At 37.1% G+C, this 22,006-nt stretch overlaps 1 protein-coding gene across 1 annotated transcript in view; it reads right to left on the bottom strand.

Moving 5' to 3' along the window:
• Positions 1-12,609: 12,609 nt before the first annotated feature.
• Positions 12,610-22,006, bottom strand: part of LOC100933015 (cytochrome P450 2C23-like) — a 29,743-nt gene continuing 20,346 nt past the window's right edge. The window contains exons 7-9 of the mRNA XM_031956248.1: positions 16,278-16,465; positions 14,921-15,062; positions 12,610-13,174 (exon numbers count right to left, since the gene is read on the bottom strand). Coding sequence (XP_031812108.1) covers positions 12,993-13,174; positions 14,921-15,062; positions 16,278-16,465 — 512 coding nt within the window. The 3' untranslated portion in view covers positions 12,610-12,992. The remainder of the gene's footprint in view (positions 13,175-14,920; positions 15,063-16,277; positions 16,466-22,006) is intronic.

The following is a 22,006-nucleotide window of genomic DNA, read 5'->3' on the forward strand; positions in this document are numbered from 1 at the left end:
ATGTATTGGTCAACCTGCCATCTGGGGGAAGGGGTGGGGGGGAAGGAGGGAAAAAATTGGAACAAAAGGATTTGCAACTGTCAATGCTGAAAAATTACCTATGCATATATCTTGTTGTGGGGAGCCAGCACTAAAGGCAGAGTGTGTGGACCCTGGAAGAAGAGAGATAAAGAGCTTGGGACAGAGGACGTGGAAGAATGGAGGCAAGACAAAGACATCTGATCAAGCCTCATTTTAATGGGTGCAATAGTACAGATATATATAGCAATAGGAAAGGAAGCAGGGTTGTGCAAACACAGTACAGAGTGGGGGTCCTAGACAAAAGGTTGGTTTCCCGCTCAAGGATAAGCTGCTCAGGTGTCTCTGGTGGTAGGAAGCTCTATGATGTGATTAGGGGTTGCCTAGATATCTGCCTATTCAAGGTTAGGGCAGTCCTTGGTCATGTAGGATGTGATTAGGAGATTCCTATTCAAGGTTAGGGCAGTCTTTTGGAATGTGGCCTGTATCACCTGTATCACCTGTAGATTAGTGCCGGCTCCCCACATCTTGTAAATAAAAAGTTATAATTAAAAATAAATAAATAAATAAATAAAATCTTGTTATGGGCCATCCCATGGCTGCTGCCTTCCTTTGGATCAGCCCACCCTGGCATTCTGCCTTATGGTGTCTTTCCCTTTTCCACATGGCATGTGATATCTCTCCTAATTCCACTCTGCTTCCCAACCCTACTTCTCTTCCTTATAGCTAATAAACTCTTTTAAGGGGCTAGGTCCCTTTGTTAGCCTGAAAGCTAAGGCATGCCCCAGCCTCATGGAGTGCTCCCTTTCTCCTGGGTAATTATGAGTTCCACTAGGAACTTGTCTTTCATATGCTCTGCCTTTATTTCATATTTACCATTCCCAGTGTCTATTGTATCCCTTTATTTTGTCTATAAACTCTTCTCTAAACAAATCTAACCTTTGCCAAAAATGGCCATCATGAATCCTTCACGTGACCAAACTCTAACTTTTGGTGCCTACCATCATCTATCCACATCATTTTGATATTACATCATTTTGAACTACATCAGGTTAAACATGTGCAATTCTTCTAAATATATTTCCATATTCATCATATTGCATAAGAAAAATCAGATTAAAGGGGTCAAAAATATGAGAAAGAAAAAGCAAACAACTAAAAAAAAAAGGCAAAAATCCTATGCTTTGATCCACATTCAGTCTTCATAGTTCTCTCTCTGGATGTCAGTGGCTCTTTCTATCACAAGTCTATTGGAATTGCCTTGCATCACCTACTTGTTGAAAAGCGCCAAGTTCATCACAGTTGATCATCACATAATCTTGTTGCTGTGTTCAATATTCTCTTGGTTCTGCTCACTTCACTCAGCATCAGTTCATGTAAGTCTTTCCAGGCTTTTCTGAAATCAGCCTGCTGATCATTTTCTATAGAACACATATTCCATTACATTCACATACCATAACTTATCCAGCCATCCTTCAACTAATGGGCATCCACTCAGTTTCCAGTTCCTTGCCACTATAAAAAGGGCTGTTGCAAATATTTTTGCACATGTAGGTTCTTTTCTCTCTTTTATGATCTCTTTGGGAAGCAGACCCAATAGAGACACCACTGGCTCAAAAGACATGCACAGTTTGATAGCCCATAAAATTTGAATTCTTAACGGTTCAGGTGAAAAAAGGATTTCAGTAATTGGTACCTTACCTTGCCAGCTGATCTTTAGGATCTTCCTAAAACAATTCAAATGGAAGTAATTCAGTTTCTTGGCATAGTGCTGGTAAACCAGGTTTTACAGGCATACAACAATAAAATCAGCAAAATGGCTCTGTAGACCTTCAGTTTGTTTGATAGGCAATTTAATACCTCTTCTCTTCTAGACTTTTCTTAGTAGCCTCGCAAACCCTAAGCTAGCACTGGCAATGTGTGTTTTGAACTCATGATCTATGTATAAATCCCTGGGAAATATGCTGCTGACGTAAGTGAATTTTCTCCAATTTCTGTAATTGATGGTTCCATATGGAACCATATATATATGGTGTGATGCTGGCTGGTGGAGAACCTTTGTTTCTTTGGTATTGATTGTCAGGTCAAATTTAGCACAAACAGCAGGGAATCACTCCATACTTTGTTACATCTAGCCTCAGAGACTGAGCTGAGTGTACAATCATCTGCAAACAAAATGTCATACATATAACTCTCCCTCCATTTGAGTCTTGGCTTGTAGCCCTTTCAAGTTGGATAATTTACCATCAGTATGGTAACTGATCTTGATGCTGTTTTTATTCTTGTTGAAGGTGTCTGACAACATTGTTGGAAACATCATATTAAACAGCATGGAAGCAAGAGCAGACAGCTTTGCTTTATTCCTTTAGTAACTGAGAAAACACGGGAGTCCATTATGCAAAGCATGCTGTTGTAGAACACATGATACTGATAAACTCCAGGAAACCAAATTTTGTTCTGATTTTCCACGAAATTTTTTCTCTAGATATTATGAGTCATACAAAATGATAATAATAACTATTTCTACAATGAAGCCATTTCACTCTCTCACTTCATCTCGCCATAGGCATGCAGTTCTCCTCCCCCATGACTTCTAGTTGGTTAATAGACATGAATTTTCTAAAGCCCTACTTGCCAACTTTGCCCTTCTATTCACCATCCTGTATAATGAAGCAGTGGAGATTTCAAAAGCCAACCAATCTCATTGTCTTCTTTAAAACTTATATATTCTTTTTAGCAATTGTCAAATGAATCTGAACAATCAAGTAAGCCCAAGTTGAATCCCATTGTTGTCTTTGTCCATGAGCAGTTGCTAAAACACATTCCTTAGAACGGTTCAAAATCCCTTCTGTAGAATAAGGAAAATAGCACTGGATTTGATGGTTCCAATTATCTTTGATTCTTTCTCAGGCAGGCCACTTCTCTCTGAATCTCAGTTTCTTTATCAGTAAAATTAGATGATTCAACTATATGACTTCTAAGGTCCCTTTATTTATTTTTTATTTTTAATTATTTTATTTTAATACACATTGCTTTATGAATCACATTGAGAGAGAAAAATCAGAACAAAGGGGAAAACCACAAGGAAGGGGGAAAAAAAGAAAAAAAGAAGTGAACATCATCCTGTGTTGATTTATATTGAATCTCTATAATTCTTTTTCTGGATAGAGATTATATTTTCTGTTCAGTCTATTGGAATTGCTTTGGAATCACTAAGAAGAACCAAATCATTCATAATTGATCATCTCACATTCTTGTTGTTATTGTCTACAACATATTCCTGGTTCTGCTTGTTTCATTCAGCATCAATTCATGTAAATCTTTCCAGGCCTTTCTATAATCAGCTTGTTCATCATTTTTTATAGAACAATAGTAGTCCATTACCTTCATATACCACAGCTTATTCAGCTGTCCCCCAATTGATGGGCATCCCCTCAATTTCCAATTCTTTGCTACCGTAAGAAAAGTGACTACAAACATTTTTTTTAATTGAAGTTTTTTTTTTTTAAAAACATGTGCATGAATAATTCTTTGACATTAACCCTTGCAAAATCTTGTTCCAATTTCCCCTCCCTTTCCCCACCCCCTCCTCTAAATGACAAGTAGTCTAATATATGTTAAACATGGTAGAAATATATGTTAAATCCAACACATGCATACATATTTATACAATTACTTTGCTGCACAAGAAAAATCAAATCAAACTGGAAAAAAAATGAGAAAGAAAATAAAATGCAAACCACCAACAACAAAAGAGTGAAAATACTTTTTAATTTAATCTAATCACAGTTGTCCATTTTGCCTTTCATAATGTCTCTAGTTCTTTATTGGTCTAAGGTCCCTTTAAAGCTATGATTCGCCAGAAAATTTGTCCAGATTCAATTTTAGAACTGATAAAAGACCATCTAGTCCCATTCTTTTTTTTTTTTTTTTAATTTTTATTTAATAGCCTTTTATTTACAGGTTATATGTATGGGTAACTTTACAGCTATTAACAACTGCCAAACCTCTTGTTCCAATTTTTCACCTCTTACCCCCCACCCCCCCCCAGATGGCAGGATGACCAGTAGATATTAAATATATTAAAATATAAATTAGATACACAATAAGTATACATGATCAAACCGTTATTTTGCTGTACAAAAAGAATCAGACTCTGAAATATTGTACAATTAGCTTGTGAAGGAAATCAAAATGCAGGTGGGCATAAATATAGGGATTAGAATTCAATGTAATGGTTTTAGTCATCACCCAGAGTTCTTTCTCTGGGTGTAGCTGGTTCAGTTCATTACTGCTCCATTGGAAATGATTTGGTTGATCTCATTGCTGAGGATGGCCAGGTCCATCAGAACTGGTCATCATATAGTATTGTTGTTGAAGTATACAATGAAGTATACAATGCTCATTTCACTTAGCATCAGTTCATGTAGGTCTCTCCAGGCCTTTCTGAAATCATCCTGTTGGTCATTTCTTACAGAACAGTAATATTCCATAATATTCATACACCACAATTTATTCAGCCATTCTCCAATTGATGGGCATCCACTCAGTTTCCAGTTTCTAGCCACTACAAGAAGGGCTGCCACAAACATTCGTGCACATACAGGTCCCTTTCCCTTCTTTATGATCTCTTTGGGTCTAGTCCCATTCTTAAAGAATCTCTACACCCCACATTAGATACTGGATACTTGGAGAGGAGAATCCGATCCAGTCAATTGATTTACTCTTCAATAAATTAAATTATTATAACTCTCTAACCTCTATCTCGCCTCAGTTTCTCCAGCATTACAAGAAGAACCTTAATAAATAAATGCTTGTTGAATCAAATTGAATTTCCTATATTAAAAAGCAGTAACCATCATCTACAGAACTGGCTCTGAGGAGAAGCACTCACTAAACTGCGTTTTTTCCATCGCTGTTCCCCAACGGGGACGTTTACAAAAAGAACAGAGGACAATTTCCATTTTCCAGTCGGTGTCCAGGAGCTGATCCAGTTGTTAATAATGGCTCCGATCCATTCTTCCAGTTCCTGGGATCAATCCATCCCTTAGTTTCTTCTCTTCCTATTTCCGTTCGGGCCAAATAGAGGGACTATTTGGTCCGTATTTCCGAGAGGGAGAATTTGTTTTTCACCGCACCCTGAAAGAACCTGTCCTCTGGGCAGTTTCCCAGTCTCCCGAGATTAGCATGAGAAATCCGACCCCTGGGTTCCATTCAAGGAAATTGTTCCAGGAGATTACAGAGCCCTTATCTCTACGGAGGCATTAGAACGAGATTCTTTAGCCTTGCACTGCCTCCCACTAAGATAATGGAAATTCTCTTTTTTCTATCCGAGACCCTCCGGCCAAAGGCATTCTGCAATGGGGAGAAAGCTGCTGTAGTGCTTTTGTGCCTATACAGGCGCCAGATAACATTTTACTGAGGGAGGAATGCACTAAGAATCTCCGGATGTGGAAAAATTTGGTCTTGAACATCTTTCCCAATTTAACGTCCTGAAACCTGCCTTTCGAAATGACCTTTTCAGAAAAGTTCCAATCACCTGTTTTCACCTGGCACCCTATAACCTGAGTTTATAAGTCTCCGAGTTTGGTGGTGGTCGGTTGGTTTCAATCCTGTCCAACTTTTCCTGACTCCATTTGTTTTTTGTTTTGTTTTGTTTTGTTTTAGAAAGATACTGAAGTTGGCCATTTTCTTCTCCAGCTCATTTTACAAATGAGGAAACTGAGGCAAATAGGATTAAATGGCTTGCCCAGGTGATAGCAAAGATGAGTCTCCGATTTTGGTGGTGGGCGGTTGGTTTCAATCTTATCCAACTTTTCCTGACCCCATTTTGGTTTGTTTGGGTTTTTTGTTTTTGTTTTTTTTTTTTTGAGCAGAAATACTAGAGTTGTCCATTTTTTTTTCTCCAGTTCATTTTACAGATGAGGAAACAGAGGTAAACAGGGTTAAGTGACTTGCCCAGGTGATAGCAAAGATGAGGTGGAAAAATTGTGAAAAATCACAGTGAGGCTTTCTCCCTCCCAAAAGGTATCTTTATTAATGAGTGAAGGTCAAGGGCAAAATCCAAATAAGATTTTGTGCCATACTTTGGGAAGGGATGATTTTTATAGACAGAAGGAAGGGGAAGAAACCAGAAGATATTTTGGGGAGAAAAGAGATGTTTTGAAGGAATAAGGGAGATGTTTGAAGGATAAAATTAGGGAGGAGTGAGGGAGAATGCTTGAAGGATAAAATCAGGGAGGAATTGGAGAAATGGTTCTTGGATGAGGACAAAGTCAGGGGAGAGCTAGAAGAATACTTGGAGGTCAAAGTCAGAGGAGACAGTCTCAGAATAGACTAAGGAATTTTGGTCTGAGGTGCGGTGAGGTGTCTCAAAAGAATTTGCAGGTTCTGATCCAAGTCAGGGGACAATGTTTATTATAATTGTAATTACAATTAAAGGGGGATAGATTCCAAAAGAATTTAGGAAAGAACCAAGAGCAAGAAGATAAATATATGGGGAAAAGATAGAAAGACCTGGTGCTTCATGTTCCTGATAAACTAATTTTATGGTTTAGAGGTAGAATTGAGTCTCCATTGTTGAATTCTATGGCTTAGAGGTGGGAGTTACACCCTATTATTAGCTTAGATTGGCTTAGGTTGTGTCAGAAACTTTGTTATTACTGACCTAAAGATTATCTGACAGCCAGTTTGTGGAACTACCACATTCCCAAGGTAAGAATGAAGACTTTAGGATGAAGGCCAGGTAGCCTCAGGGTTATTGCTACATCATTCTGGAGAGGACTAGCCAGTTTGAATTCCTATCACTGGGTCATACTACTACTGTCTGAGGCTACATTTGAATTTAGGTTTTCCTATCTCCAAACTTGATACTCAAGTCACTTTGCCACCTAACTGCCCAAGGTCTCTGTGTACCTAATGTTTGTGGTGTTTTTCTTCTTTAAAATATAATGGTTTTCTCTGGGAGCAGGTTTCTCGGGGAGGTTTTCTGGAGGCAGCCTTAGTTTCAGTTAAAAGTAATAATCACTCCAAATGCAGCCAGGTGCTAAAGTTCAAATCTTTAATTGTGTCTTTCAATATAGCCTGGTTAGTTTTCTTTGAGGTCTCTCTCCCTCTTTGATTCTAAGAGCTCTTGCAGCTTTGTCATTTGCTTCTGCCTCTGCTTTCTTCAGCCTCCAACGAGCACAAAGGTGAGAAGATGGAATGAATCTGACTCCACCTCCCACTCCGAGAGCGGGCTTGTGGGCTTCCTCCCAGAGTGCTCCTCTCCAAGAGAGAGGGTTTATGGGCTTCTGTATCTCCCAGAGTGCTCCTCTCTGACTCTTGGCAATGTTCCGAACTGAACTGACTTGGCTGACTCACTGAAGCTCTATTTATGCTCAGTATAAAAGGTTGATTGCTCCTCTAAGAGTGGGATTGTGGGCTTTCTCCCAGAGTTCTCTCTGGCCCTAAGAGCTTCTTGCTTATATGAACTCTCTAAAGGTGTGATCACAAGCATTGTTTCTATCAGTTCCACTTAGTACCTTGTTTCTTCTGGCCCATAACAACTCCTCATAGGATCAGATCAATCATACTGAACCATGTTGAATTAGATAATTATTGTCTCTATCAACTCTAATGAGTTAACACTTTGTAAGGATTCCAACAAGTATTCATTCCTCAAGGGGATTTATATAGTTCTAGTGTCAACCAGGATTCATGACTTCCTTTGTATGATCAATCTAACCCTGTCTTTACTGACTTCTTACCAGGGCAGATATTATGGTTATATAGACCCCAAATGATGGTAGGCTCCAAAAGTTGGGCTTCGATCAGGTGATAAATCCACAATGGTCATTCTCTTTGGCAAAAAGCAGATTTATTTAGGGAAGAGATTACAGACAAAATGAAGGGATGCAATAGATATGGGGAAGGGTAAATATGAAAGAGTGACAGAGCATGTGAAAGACAAGTTCTTCAGTGAAACCCAAAATTACCCAGTAGAAAAGAAGCATCCCATGAGGTTGGAGCATTCCCTTAGCTGGCAGGCTAAATCCTGAAAGAGACTTAGCACTTTAAAAGAGTTAGTTAGCTGTAAGGAGAAATGGAGTTGAGAAGCATAGTAGAGCTAGGAGAGATACCATATGGCATGGGGAAAAGATAAGGAGAAATACCACAAGGCAGAGTGCTATGGTGGACTGACCCAAAGGAAGGTTTTTATTAGTTTGCACCTAATGGCAGGAAAAACTGTTTCAATTCTGCCTCAGAATCTTAGTAGCTGTATGATCCTGAGTACTTCACTTAACCGCTTTGAGCTTCATCTGAAAAATGGAGTTAATAATAGGTCCTACCTCCAGGGTTGTTATGAAGATCCAGTAAGAGAAACTACAGAAAAAGCTTTGAAAACATTAAAGTGATGAGGTTGTGAGTGCTGTGTTGGATAGAGACTAAGAAATTAATCCCTGATTGTGAACACATCCAATCATTCTGGAGAGCGATTTGGAACTATGTCCCAAAAGTTATCAAACTGTGCATATCCTTTGATCCAGCAGTATTACTACTGGGCTTATATCCCAAAGAGATATTAAAGAAGGGAAAGGGACCTGTATGTACAAAAATGTTTGTGGCAGCCCTCTTTGTAGTGTCCAGAAACTGGAAACTGAATGGATGCCCCTCAATTGGAGAATGGCTGAATAAATTGTGGTGTATGAATATTATGGAATATTATTGTTTGGTAAGAAATGACCAGCGGGATGAATACAGAGAGGCCTGGAGAGACTTACATGAACTGATGCTGAGTGAAATGAGCAGGACCAGGAGATCATTATATACTTCAACGACAACACTACATGATGACCAATTCTGATGGACCTGGCCATCCTCAGCAATGAGATGAACCAAATCAGTTCCATCTGTTCAATAATGAATAGAACCAGCTACATCCAGTGAAAGAACTCAAGGAAATGAGTGTGAACCACTACATAGAATTCCCAACCCTCTATTTTTGTCCACTTGCATTTTTGATTTCCTTCACAGGTTAATTGTACACTATTTCAAAGTCCGATTCTTTTTGTACAGCAAAATAACTGTTTGGACATGTATACATATATTGTATTTAACATATACTTTAACATATTTAACATGTATTGGTCTACCTGCCATCTAGGGGAGGGGTGGGGGGAAGGAGGGGAAAACTTGGAACAAAAGGTTTTGCAGCTGTCAATGCTGAAAAATTACCCATGCTTATATCTTGTAAATAAAAGTTATAATAAAAAAGAAAGAAAGAAAGAAAGAAAGAAAGAAAGAAAGAAATTAATCCCCGAGGCACCCTTTTTTCCTGGGTAATTGTGAGTTCCAATTGTGAGGGACTTGACTCTCTCACTCTACTTCATATTTATCATTCCTGGTGTCTAGTGTGTCCCTTCATTTTGTCTGGAAAATCTTCCCTAAATAAAACTACCTTTTACCAAAGAATGGTTATTGTGAATTCTTCAAGTGATTGAACCCCAACTTTGGTGCCTACCATCATCTGATGTCTACATGACCCCATATTATTTTGGTGCAAAACCAAGATACATCAAAAGTACTATATTTGTTATTGTTCAGTAGTTATTCAGTTATGTCTGACTCTTCATGACTTCATTGGAGATTGTCTTGTCAGAGATATGACAGTGGTTTATACCATTTCCTTCTCCACCTCATTTTACAGATGAGGAAACTGAGGCAAGCAGGCTTAAGTAATTTACCCAGAGTCACACAGTAAGCCAGTGTTTGAAGCCAGATTTGAATTCAAGAAGACTCAGCTCCCTGAATCCGGGTCTGGACTCTATCCACTGTGCCACCTAGATATTATTTGTTCATTTGATAAGGAGGATGAGAACGATATTCCTAAGGGTTCATTTGGCTCTAGCTCTTTCTTACTCCTCTCATTGGGAGGACAAAAAGGTACTGATCCATTCTTTTGAACAAACTCTCAGTGGTCATCTAGACCAATACTTTGCTGGGAAAGAATCCCCTTAAGAAATTGCTAAGTGGATTCCTAGCCTTTGGCTCAAAGGCCTCTAATGGGGGGAAGCCTACTCTCTGCAGAGACAGCCCCTTCTGCTTTGGGACACCTCTAACTCTTAGGAATGAATCTGGGGTTTGCCTCCAATTCTGCCTCTGGAGCCACACAGAACAAATCAATCCTTTCGTTCGTTCCTGGCAAAACCTCTCAGATGCTGGAAGATGGCCAGCATAGTCCTCTCTATGTCATTATCTTTTTCTAGGTAAACATTCTCAGTTCCTTTAATAGATCCCTCCCATTGTGTGATATGAAGAGCTTTCACTAGTGGTCCTCTCTAGTACTTCTCCTTTTCAAGGCTTTTCTTCCTCCTTCCTTCCTAGGAAGGAACCTAGGACTTAACAGTTCTGTCCTGGTGTGATGAATACAACTGGGCTATCATCTCAGTCCTGGACTTTTTCTAATGAAGCCTAAAATTGAATTAGATTTTTTTTTTTTTTGTATACTATTGATTCTCATGGAACTGATATTGCTCTAAAACCTTTTCCAGAGAAACTGTGCTCTGCATCTTATCCTTGGGGAGCTGGATTCTTTAAAATCGAGTTATAAGATTTTATATTCATTTCTAATATGCTGCATCTTGTGAGATACAACCCAGTGTTCTGGCTGTGAAACTGAAGCAGTTGTATGTTCAGTAAATATTCAGTCATGTCTGACTCTTCAGGACCTCACTGGAGATTTTCTTATTAGAGATCTGGTTTATTAACCATCTTGATTAGCTCAAGCTTCCTACTATTGCAAAGGAACCCAGAATGATCTGGAAATCAAAAGCAGGAGAGAAACTGAACATTCTTTAAATTGGACACATCAGAAATTCCTTGCAGTATTCTCATGCTGAACCTGGAACTCTCCCTGCTATGCCGCAGAATCAACTCAGACTGGCTCACGAGGAGCCCCAGCCAAACCAGATATGGGCCAAGATATGCCTTCCAAAAGACCGCCCAACCAGAGATAACTCCATAAGAGCACGTGAGATTACATTCTCTCACTTGTGTTTTTTATCTTTATAACCCCTGCTGCCTATCCCTGCTCCAAGCTCAGTTCCAACTGTCCTCCCATATATACATGTCTGCCTAAGGAAGAATAAACCCATGGATACTTCCTAACTCTGTCTTTCTTAAACTGAATTTTGATTAAAGTTGACATAAAGTAGCAAGTTTGTTTTGAATCCTAAGTGTTGACTAAGTATCCCTCTCCATTTCCTGTCTTGTGCAAAACTTGTAAGTATGCCTTCTTGGATATTATGTAAATTATTGACAAAAGTGTTAATGATACATGGTCAAGGAAATGGTAATGTGAGGCTCTTTATTAATTGCCTTTCTTTCTTTTCTTTTTTTTTTTTTTGGCTGAGGCAATTTGGGTTAAGTGACTTGCCCAGGGTCACACAGCTAGGAAGTATTGAGTGTCTGAGACCAGATTTGAACTCAGGTCCTCATGATTTCCATGCTGGTACTCTATCCACTGCACCATCTAGCTGCCCCAATTATTTTTTTTTCCTAAAGTGAAGTGGAAAAACTAACTTCTATGCTTTGGTTCCTGCCATTTAACTAGTTTTGAATCCACCTAAATATGTTGTTTTGTATCACACATCTCTCCATCTTTTCATGAGATTCCTCCTAGAGTAATAAGTGTGAATTTATAGATAATGAATTCATATACACACAATATACATATTCCTGTACATTGATACGCACATGTGTTTGTATGTATATATATGTGAATATATACACACGTATACTCATGCAAATATGTATGTAGATTGAGATATATACGCAAATACAAAATGCAAAAGTACACAAATACAAAAACTGTGCTAAGAATAAGCCTATTTTACTTAGGGACCAAGGTAGTATAGGAAAAAGTCTATGTCCTGGTGTATTAGGGGGAAAGTTTATATTTTAATCTTGCTATATCTTTGAAGCTAATTCCCTTTCTAGAAAATTAATTTAATGTAATTAAATAGAACTGGGGCTACTCACTAGCACAAAACAAATAGCCAAAAAACATTGATTAAGTGCTTGTTTTGTGCCAGGGACTATTCCTTAATACTGCTAATAATAATGGGAAGAGAGGGAATCCAGTATGTCAGGGCTTGAGATGAAGGTAATAGAGATACTCCATCACAAATCATTGAGTAATCTAGAACACTGATGAGCAGATATATGATTCTGAGATGGTAGACTATGATAGATAGATAAGATAGATCAGTGGTTCTCAAACTTTTGTTTTCAGTATCTTTATCCTATTAAAAATTATTGAGGATCTTTCCAAAGTGTTTTTGTTTATCTGGATTATATTTATAGACATTCACCATATTGGAAATAAAAACTATTTTTGAATTTGTAGACCCTCTAAAAGGATTTCAGAGTTCCCCAGGATTCTCTAGACCATACTTTGAGAACCACTGATATAGACAGACGTGTATATTTTTATATGTATTATATATACATGTATATATAAATATTTATGTGTATACATACTCACACATATACATATACACATACACATATTTACAGTTTTGTAGAAATATAAGGCTTTTGGGATAAAAATAATTCCAAGATATAATTCCTTTATTTCTTTGTATATAGTACTATAACAAAATTTAGAAACAATGACCAGGTCATGAAGGACAATTTGCAAATTTTCCAGAATTTAAGATTGGAGATGAAATCTTAAACTGAGCATATGACTTCCCTTTGATGCAGTTCTTTGCTGCTGCCAAAAAAGTATATTAGGCTAAATATTAGGCTGTGGTGACTCCATTGTTCTTTTGTCTTGTATTTCTCTCTTGCAGGACCTCTTCAGACATTATTCTTAACTTGAAGAGGATAGCAGCATCTTTCTAAGACCAGATATCAAGAATATCATACGAAACAGAAATTGACTATGCTGTGGGAACAAAGTAATGAAATTGCGGCCAAAAAGATATCAATTATCTAGGAAGAAGAGATAATTTATAAATTGGTGGGAGATTGAGAAGCCCACTCATGAGTGGGGTGATGCTAAGTTCCTTTGGATCCACCAAAGGCTTCAAGGTGAAGTTCTGTAGAATAGTTGTCAGGAACAGAAACACCTCCATCCGAGCTAGACTCTCTCCAACACAGTTGCGTTTTCCTAAAAGAACCAAAGGATCTGCTTCATAATAGCCATTTAATTCAATGGTATCATCAAGAGAGACTTAACATTTTCACCCTTTCTGTTGTTGTTTGCTTGCATTTTTGTTTTCCTTCTCAAGTTTTTTTTTTCTTTCTAGATCTGATTTTTCTTGTGCAGCAAGAAAACTGTATAAATATGTATACATATATTGCATTTAATATATATTTTAACATGTATTGGAATATTTGCCATCTAGGGGAGGGGGTGAGGGTAAGGAAGGGAAAATTTGGAACAAAAGGTTTTGCAAGGGTCAGTGTTGAAAAATTACCCATGCATATGTTTTGTAAATAAAAAGCTATAATAAAAAAAAATTTTAAAAAGAGAGAGACTTAAACATTTTGATTAAAAAATGATTGGAGAGATGTAGTGAGTTATGTTAAGTTACAGTCTCACTGATAATCAGTGGAGATCACAGTGAACCATCTTATTCTAGAGAGGCCAAATGTAACTAATGATCCGATTGTCAAATAAGCAGGGAAGGAAGTAGGTGCTAATCCAGGGGGCTGAGGGGCTTCTGACATGTGTTTCAAATCATAAATGACATTCATATATAGTATTTTCAAGATAATTGAAAAATCTGTGAATTTTTTTTTTTTAGAATAAATAATAGTTAAAAAGCAGCATTTGAGGGAAAAAGAGGTAGATGGGTAAAAACCTTTGTGATCTAGAGATACAGGTCACATACAGGGTGGGGGAGACCTGTGACTGGACCCATGACTTCATGATTTCCTTCACAGAGACAGGTGGGCAAATCCTTGATAAATGAGAATTTGAAAAAAATTTCCTGTGGACCTGAAAAGTTAAGTGACCTTCTCCATAGACATACACAGAGATACAAAATTACTATGTTTCTGAAGCATAACTTTATCCCAGGACTTTCAGACATCAAGATCAGGCTTCTGTTTGTTATGCCTCACATGTGGCTTCTCTTTGAATATGGCTGTTGAGAACGACTGAGTCATTTAAAGAACAAAATTTGACATTTATATAGGAATTAAAGTTCTAGAAGAGTTGACAGTATTATCCTCACAATAACCTTGTAAAGCAAGTACCAATGGAATTATTATTCCCATTCTTTAGAGTAGAAAACTGAGGTTCAGATTAAATGACTCACACATGGCTACATAATTAATATATGTATGAAATAAGATTAAAATTCCAGTTTCTTCTGATTTCAAATTCAGCATTCTTAACTATCAATCAATCAGCAAGCACTAAACTCTTATACCTACCTTTAAATTAGTACAATTGTTATCACTAAGCAATATCTTAATCCCTGAATAGTTAGTTCATCTCATCCAATTTATTTATCAATTTAATCAATCAATCAATTAATTAACTGCATAAACTAATGATAATAATAATCACTTTATGTGGGCCTCTAATGTTTCCCAAGCACTTTTCCCATAACAACTATAAGATTTAGGTATTAGCATCTTTATATTTACATGTGAAGGAACTGAGGCTGAGAGGTTAAGTAATTTGACCACAGTCACATCATTAGAAGAATCAAAGCTGAGATTTAAACCATGATCATCTGAGTCTAAATGTACTAAATATTAACCAATATTGTATTCAATCTGCCTGAATACTTCCATGTTTCCAACAATTACATTAATCCCCTTTGGAGTTGGATTATCAATACTTTTATTATGGTGCAATCAACGAAACTGACAAATGGACAGAAGCATGCATTATTTTTACCCAAAGAGAAAGGTGTGAAGTGGTCATTCTTCTGAAAGTCACCAGATTTGGTCAAGAAGTTCTCTGGGTCAAACTGGTATGGGTTAGGAAATATTTTTTTATCATACAGGATGGAGTGAAGCACTGGGAATACAATTGTGTCCTGGAATCAAAAAATTAAAGTTGTAACTGGGATACTATCATGTATATAGATGGATCATAAAATATCTAACATGAACTGTTTAAGGTATATGCATTTAAGGTAGATGAAATATGAGTAACTTCCAAACATGTTTTTGAGAGTAAATGGCTTAAGTAAAGACTTTTCATTTGCCAGCATTCTATCTGGTGGTATCTCCATTCTTTAAAAGGTGATTTTGATAGAACATGCAGAAGCTGATAGTTTAATACAATATTGGCCTATGAAATTCATGGAAGATGGAGAGAAGTTTTGTACATACTTTTGATGTTTTTTAAGACTCTGCTTTCAATATCAGGATACTGGCTTATCCCAAAGATGAATTTTTTTTAGTATAAAATATGTTAACATAATAAAGTTAATTAAATGCTAATTAATATTTCATATTCTTCCAGCATGAAATAGTCATCATATAATAGACCCTTCCTGTCAGTTCTTTTGTGATGAAACTGTTATGCTCTTGTCCAGGTCACTCTATAGCTCACCTTATTACTTCTTACTCATAGGAATTAGTAGCAGCTTTTTTAGTCTCCTTACTACAAGAAAACAACAGATCTCAGCTCCTATATCATTCTTGCTAAAAATGATTTGCTTTAACTCTACTTACTGAGACTGAAGTCCATCTAGATTATGAATACCATCCAGTATTGGAAACTAAAGATCAGCTATACAACCCATTCTTCGCGTAAATGAAATCAAGACCCAGAAGGATGATGTGACATCCTTAGTTATACTTCCACTGAGTGATAAAGCCAGACTTACATCCTAGATCCCTAACTCTTAGATTTGGGGCAGAGCCATAACATACTGCTTTTCTTCTATCCTCATTTGGCAAGGAAGTGGACCTGTCATCTTATCACTACAGGGGATCAGAGCTGAGATTGTTGAAGAAACTCCTTCTGCCCCTATAGATATATTATACTCTACAGTTTAGAGTTTTAGATGCCTGGGGCCCTGAGAGATAAGGTGGTTGCCCAAGATGTGTTATCACAGCCAGAGTAGTAAAAAACAGGACATGAACACAGCTCCCCTTGCCTCAAGAAGCCAGCTCTCTTTTTCATGTTTCTCTAAGCACCTGCATGTGACATAATAAACAAATAGAGCTGACATTCTATGCCCACTGCAAAGAAGGTGTTTTTGTGCCTTGTGAAAATCATAATGAGAATAAACGTATCTGACCTTGGGAATCACATGGTTTCTGAAGTGGATGTCCTGAGTTGTTGTTCGTGGAATGCTGAGGGGGAGAAGACTAATATATCTCTGTATCTCATGGACAACAGCTTCCACATAGGGCATCTTGATTCTGTCCTGCATGGAGGGCCTCCTGCTTGAGCCAACCACTCGGTCAATTTCTTCATGAACTTTGGCTATATTGAGATGAATGACAGTGAATTACTCAGATGATTGCAAAGTCTAATGAGCATGTTTATTGGTTAGTCAATCAACAGTATTTATTAAGTGTCCACTTCTTTAAATTTTATAATATATACATATTTATATATTACATATTATCATATATTTATATACATTATATGTTACACTATTATATGTTATATATATTTATTTTGTATTTTAATATATATTATATATTATACATATTGTCTAATGTCTAATGAAGTAGACAAAATACAAATCTTACAATTTTACAATACAAATAAGATATAGCATATCTTAGAAGTCTTAATGCAACCTTAGGCTTTAAAATCCATGTAGAGGATTTTATGTTTGATTGTGAAGGTAAAATGGAAGCCACTCATATGTATTGAGTTGGGAGGGCTGAGATAGATCTGTGCTTTAGGAAGACTAATTTGAAAAATGATTGGAGAGTGGGTGGGAGTGAGAAGAGATTTGAAGTAGGGATACTATTGGCAAGCTGTTATGATATCCTGGAAATGAGATGATGTAGACCTGTTTTGAAGTAGTAGCAATGCTGGAGAAGAAAAGGGATGAGATGCTAGAGATTTTAGGAGTGAGCTTCACAGCAACAAAACTGGTGTTAATAAAGAGTTATAACAACTAACATGTATGGAATGCTTATTACATGCCAGGACTGTACTAAATGCTTTATAATTATTATTCTATGTGATAATTGCAAGGTAAGTGTTATTATTATGCTCATTTTGCAGATGAGGAAATTGAAGCAACAGAATTTAAGTGATCTGCATGAAATAATATAGCTAGTAACTACTCAAGGCCAAATTTAAACTCCTAAGTTCCTGACTGGCACTCCATTTATTTAACAACCAACTGTCAAAGGATCAGTAGTGTTTAATCTTCTCAGGAAGAGATATTATGTCTTACTCAAACTTAGCCTCTCCCTCAAGCCTGGAACAACACTGTACCCTACACACACTATCCTCTTGATTAAGTAATAAATAGTGGTGTTTTATGAATCTCCAAAGTATAGGTTGTTATGCTTTTATTGATTCATATTTTTATAAATGCCATCTCAAAAGATATATATGTGTGCATATGTATCTATCTATATGTGTAAATATGTATATAAGTATGTGTGTATGTATATATGTATTTATCAAGGACTGGATCTTTTTTTCCTAACTTCTTTTTTCAATTTTATAATAGCTTTTTATTATATTATTATGCAATTTATTATATCATATGCAATACATGCAAAGTACAATGTAGATATTAGTGCAAAAAGAGTTCTCAACATTTACCTTTGCAAAACCTTATGTTCAAAATTTTTCTCCCTACCTCCTCATCTTTCCGTTCTCACAGACAGCAAGCAATTCAATATAGGTTAAATATGTGCAATTTTTAAAAAAATTATTTCCACACTTATCATGCTGTACAAGAAAAATCAGATCAAAAGGGGAAAAAAATGAGAAAGAAAAAAAAAACAAGCAAGCAAGCAAGCAAACAAATAACAACAACAAAAGTGAAAATACCATGCTATGATTCACACAATCTCTATATCCCTCTCTCTAAATGTGGATGGCTTTTTCTATCACAAGTTTATTGGAATTTCCTTGAATCACCTCCTTGTTGCTTTTCCTAACTTTTATAAAATTATTTGCAAAGTATCAATGTCCAATGTAGATGATCAACACACATTACAATGAGATGAAATTATTACCCATTCTTATTCATACTTCTGTGCATGATCTATTTTTCTAGAGTGGCATTTCTTAACTTAAGGTGCATAAACTTGTTTTAAAATATATTTTTTAATTAATTAATTTATTTTTTTTTGCTAGGCAATTGGGGTTAAGTGACTTGTCCCAAATCACACAGCTATTAAGTATATGTTCTTTTCTAAAATATAATGCTATCTGGGAGCAGATTTCTTGGGGGGCTTCGAAGTACCCTTCGTCTTAGTTCAGTGTAATAATCACCCCAAATGCAGTCAGGAGTTAAAGTCCAAATCCTTTATTGTCTCCTTTTAAGTCTTGTCTCCTTCCTTGGGCCCGGTTAGCTTTCTTTAGAGGCCTATCTCTCTTCTTGGTTCCAAGAGCTCCTGCTGCTAGTCCTTTGCCTCTGCCAGCTTCAGCCTCTCTTCCTCTGAATGTCTCCAGCCAGCACAAAGGTGGAAGTTGGAATGAATCTGACTCCATCTCCAAGAGTGGGCTTGTGGGTCTGGCCCTGAGAGCTTCTTGCTTATATCCTGTATACTGAGTATACTCCAATCATTATATCACTAGGAAACCATTATTTGTTGTAGGATGAAATCAATGCTAAACTAGATTCAACTATTTTCTCCTCAATTCCACTCAGTACTCTGCTTCAAATTCTGGCCCATAACATCTCCTTGTAGGATCAGATCAATCATACTGAACCATGCTAAATTAGATAATTATTGTCTCTACAATTCCACTGTCTTAGTACCTTGTAAGAATCATAACATCTCCTGCTTTCTTTTGATTTAGAACATAGGTGGTCATGACCTCCCTGACTTCTCAAGGAGATGAGAACCCCAAAAAAGAAGGTGACCTTCCCTGACTGCTCAAAAAAGAAGTGAAAACACCATAAAGGAGGTGATCACACCATCCCTAACATCTCAGGAAAGGAGATGAACACACCAAAGGAAATGGAAAATCAAATCAGATTAGTCGGTTTCTGAAGGGGCTCACTTGAAACATAATACATAATACAATAATACATAAATCCATCAATATGGGAGGTATTACACATAATTACATAAATTACATAACCACATAGTAACATAGGCTAGTAGTGATGTAACAAATAATATGAATCAACATGAGGAATTATACATGTCCATAAGTCCTAGAAATAGTCCAAAAGGAATCTATTGTCCATTAGTTCATGCCAGGAATCCAATAATTCCTGCAAGCTTTGAAGTCCTGCAATAGTCTCATCTTATATTAGGGAATCCAATGATTCCTGATGGTTTTCAAGTCTTGCAACAGTCTTTATCAACAATTTTTCATCTCAAGGAATCCAATGATTCCTGGTGGTTTTCAAGTTCTGAAACAGTCTCATCTTGTGTTAGGGAATCCAATAATTCCTGCAGATTTTGTTCTTAGATCTTCTCCTTGTTTTGAGGTTTTTCTCCTTTTCTGTCTCTCTCCAGCTGCTCATTGCCACCTATTTGTTTCCTTCTCCATCTGTAGGAATACAAGCAAACCCTTTCTCCCAAGCAGTTAACCTCTCTAGTCCCTTCTATTTACCACTTTCTAAATCTCTTCTCATCACCTGGTAATTACATTGAAGCTGTTTGCACTGGACACTGCCCTGTTGGTTTAAAAGCCCTATATTCTCCCCAGTTGTAATCCCTTTCTGCTATCTGATTGCTTTTCAGCGGATTGATCACATTAGAGTCCTGAACTTCTAAAGACTCTGGGGGTAAACTCAACTACAATCATGCCCTATATGATATATATGATATCTTGGAGCTGGGCCCCGTCTCTCATTTCCCTGGGTCAATCTACATTCTGAGTACCGGTGGAAGCCTCGGTTGCATTTTGGACATGGGGTTTTGGGTTTTATTCTCCTACCCTGTCTTCTCCCTCTGTCTCCATACATACAATGAGCTCTCAGATGTCCCATCTTTCCATGCTGAAAACATCAACGAGTTTCTCTAGAAGTCCCTTGCCAAGAGGAACCCTGTCTTCCCATGTTCATCATAGTCTGGGTATAATAAGCATTTGAGCCCACTGTGGCACAATGACTTATGATCTCCTCTAAAGGAGCATCTTTGTGTAGTCCCCATATAATTCTTCTGCAAACCTTATTAGCATTTTCCTTAGCCAGTTGTCAACATAATTCTTGCAGCTGCATTTTCTCCAGTAGTTCTTGTGACAGCTGTCTGCAAACGTCCCACAAAATCCGCAAAGGCTTCATTGGAACCTTGCTCTATTTTTGTTTAGGCTTTACCTCCATCTTTCTCTGGGAAAGAAGCCCAAGCTTTTGTTGCAGCAGCAGCGATCTGTTCATAAAGGTGTTCAAAAAGCGATTACAGATGGGATAATTAATCTGTGCTGAATTCTCTTCATATTGACCTTCATCAGCTAGTTGGTCAAAAGTAATTTGTATGTTAACTCCAGTTTGCCTATTTCATTGGGCTTGAATCCTACATAATTCATGATATTCCAAAAGCCATAATAAGTTTTGTCCAGGTTCTAAACATGTCCTTGCTATGGATTTCCAGTCACTAGGGGTTAGGATTTCATAAGACAAATTATCTAATAACATCTTAAAATAAGCAACCCTTTTTCAAATCCTTAATTTTTTCCAGATCAAAAGGAATGTATCTCCTCCTTTTTTGACCTGAAGAGTCAAGCTCTTCAATTACAGGGTATGCATTTATTTTTAAATCAGATACATCCTGTCCTTCATTTTTTTGCCTTAACCAATACCTTTTGTAATCTTGTCATAGGCTGCTTCATAGGAGATGCTGATTGTGTTTCTGCCTCTCCCCCTTCTCCTTCTCCCTCCACCCATGAAAGGTTAATTGAGGGAGGGAGGTTGGGGGATGGGAAATGCTCTTGCTGTGAAGTGCCACACTCAGAATTGTACTTAACGCCATTCTTATCTGATTCTTCATCCTTTTCACCTAGTTTAGTTGGCACCTCCCCCTCCTGCTCTTTCTTCTTTTTTCCTTATTCTATAACATATAATTTCCTAAAGCCAGTTGTATTAAATTATATGTATTAAGTGTGTCTTTGGAAATTGAGCCAGGTCCATTTTTATTGTAGAATTGACAAAGTTGCTCTCCTACTAATTTCCACTCATCTGGATTCAATTCTTTTTCCATAGAGAACCAAGGAGATGTGTACTGTATAGTTTCTAAAAGCTCAGTGATCTGCTCCCAAATTATAATCAAACCTTGGCTTTTCATAAGTTTGACAATGCTCTCTAAACATTTTCCTTGAATTTGAAAAGAAGGCTGTTTTCTAAAAATCTGTCCCATTTTAGCTGAAATGCTATTTTAGCCCTTTAACATAGTTTCCTTGTTTATTTTTGTACTCACCCTAATTTCTGGGTCAAGGAGACTTTTCCACTGAAATCAGGATCAGAGGCTTTTCCACTGAGATAAGGATTGGAGGCATTTCCACTGGAATCAGGATTGTGTCTGTCCCATGTTCGGGCACCAAAATATAATGGTCTTCTCTAAAATATAATGTTCTCTGGGATTTGAATTCAGATGCCCCTGACTTCAGCACCATGCTCTGTCCACTGTGCCATTTCAAGATTCAACAGTCTTCTAAGAGATCCATGACCCCCCAAAATTTAAGAATTCCTGTTTTCCTTAAGCTTTCTTGCTGCTTCTATTTTTATAATATTAATTTTTAGGAAATTAAACTTTGGAAAATGGTCAGCATTTAGCTTATTTTACAGGTGAGAATAGTGAGACTAAGAAAAGTTAAGGCTTTATTGCCAAGAGAGTACAACTCTTTATTTAGTTATAAGATTATAACTGGGAT

Source organism: Sarcophilus harrisii, chromosome 2, assembly GCF_902635505.1.
Source record: "Sarcophilus harrisii chromosome 2, mSarHar1.11, whole genome shotgun sequence".
Taxonomy (NCBI): Eukaryota; Metazoa; Chordata; class Mammalia; order Dasyuromorphia; family Dasyuridae; genus Sarcophilus; species Sarcophilus harrisii.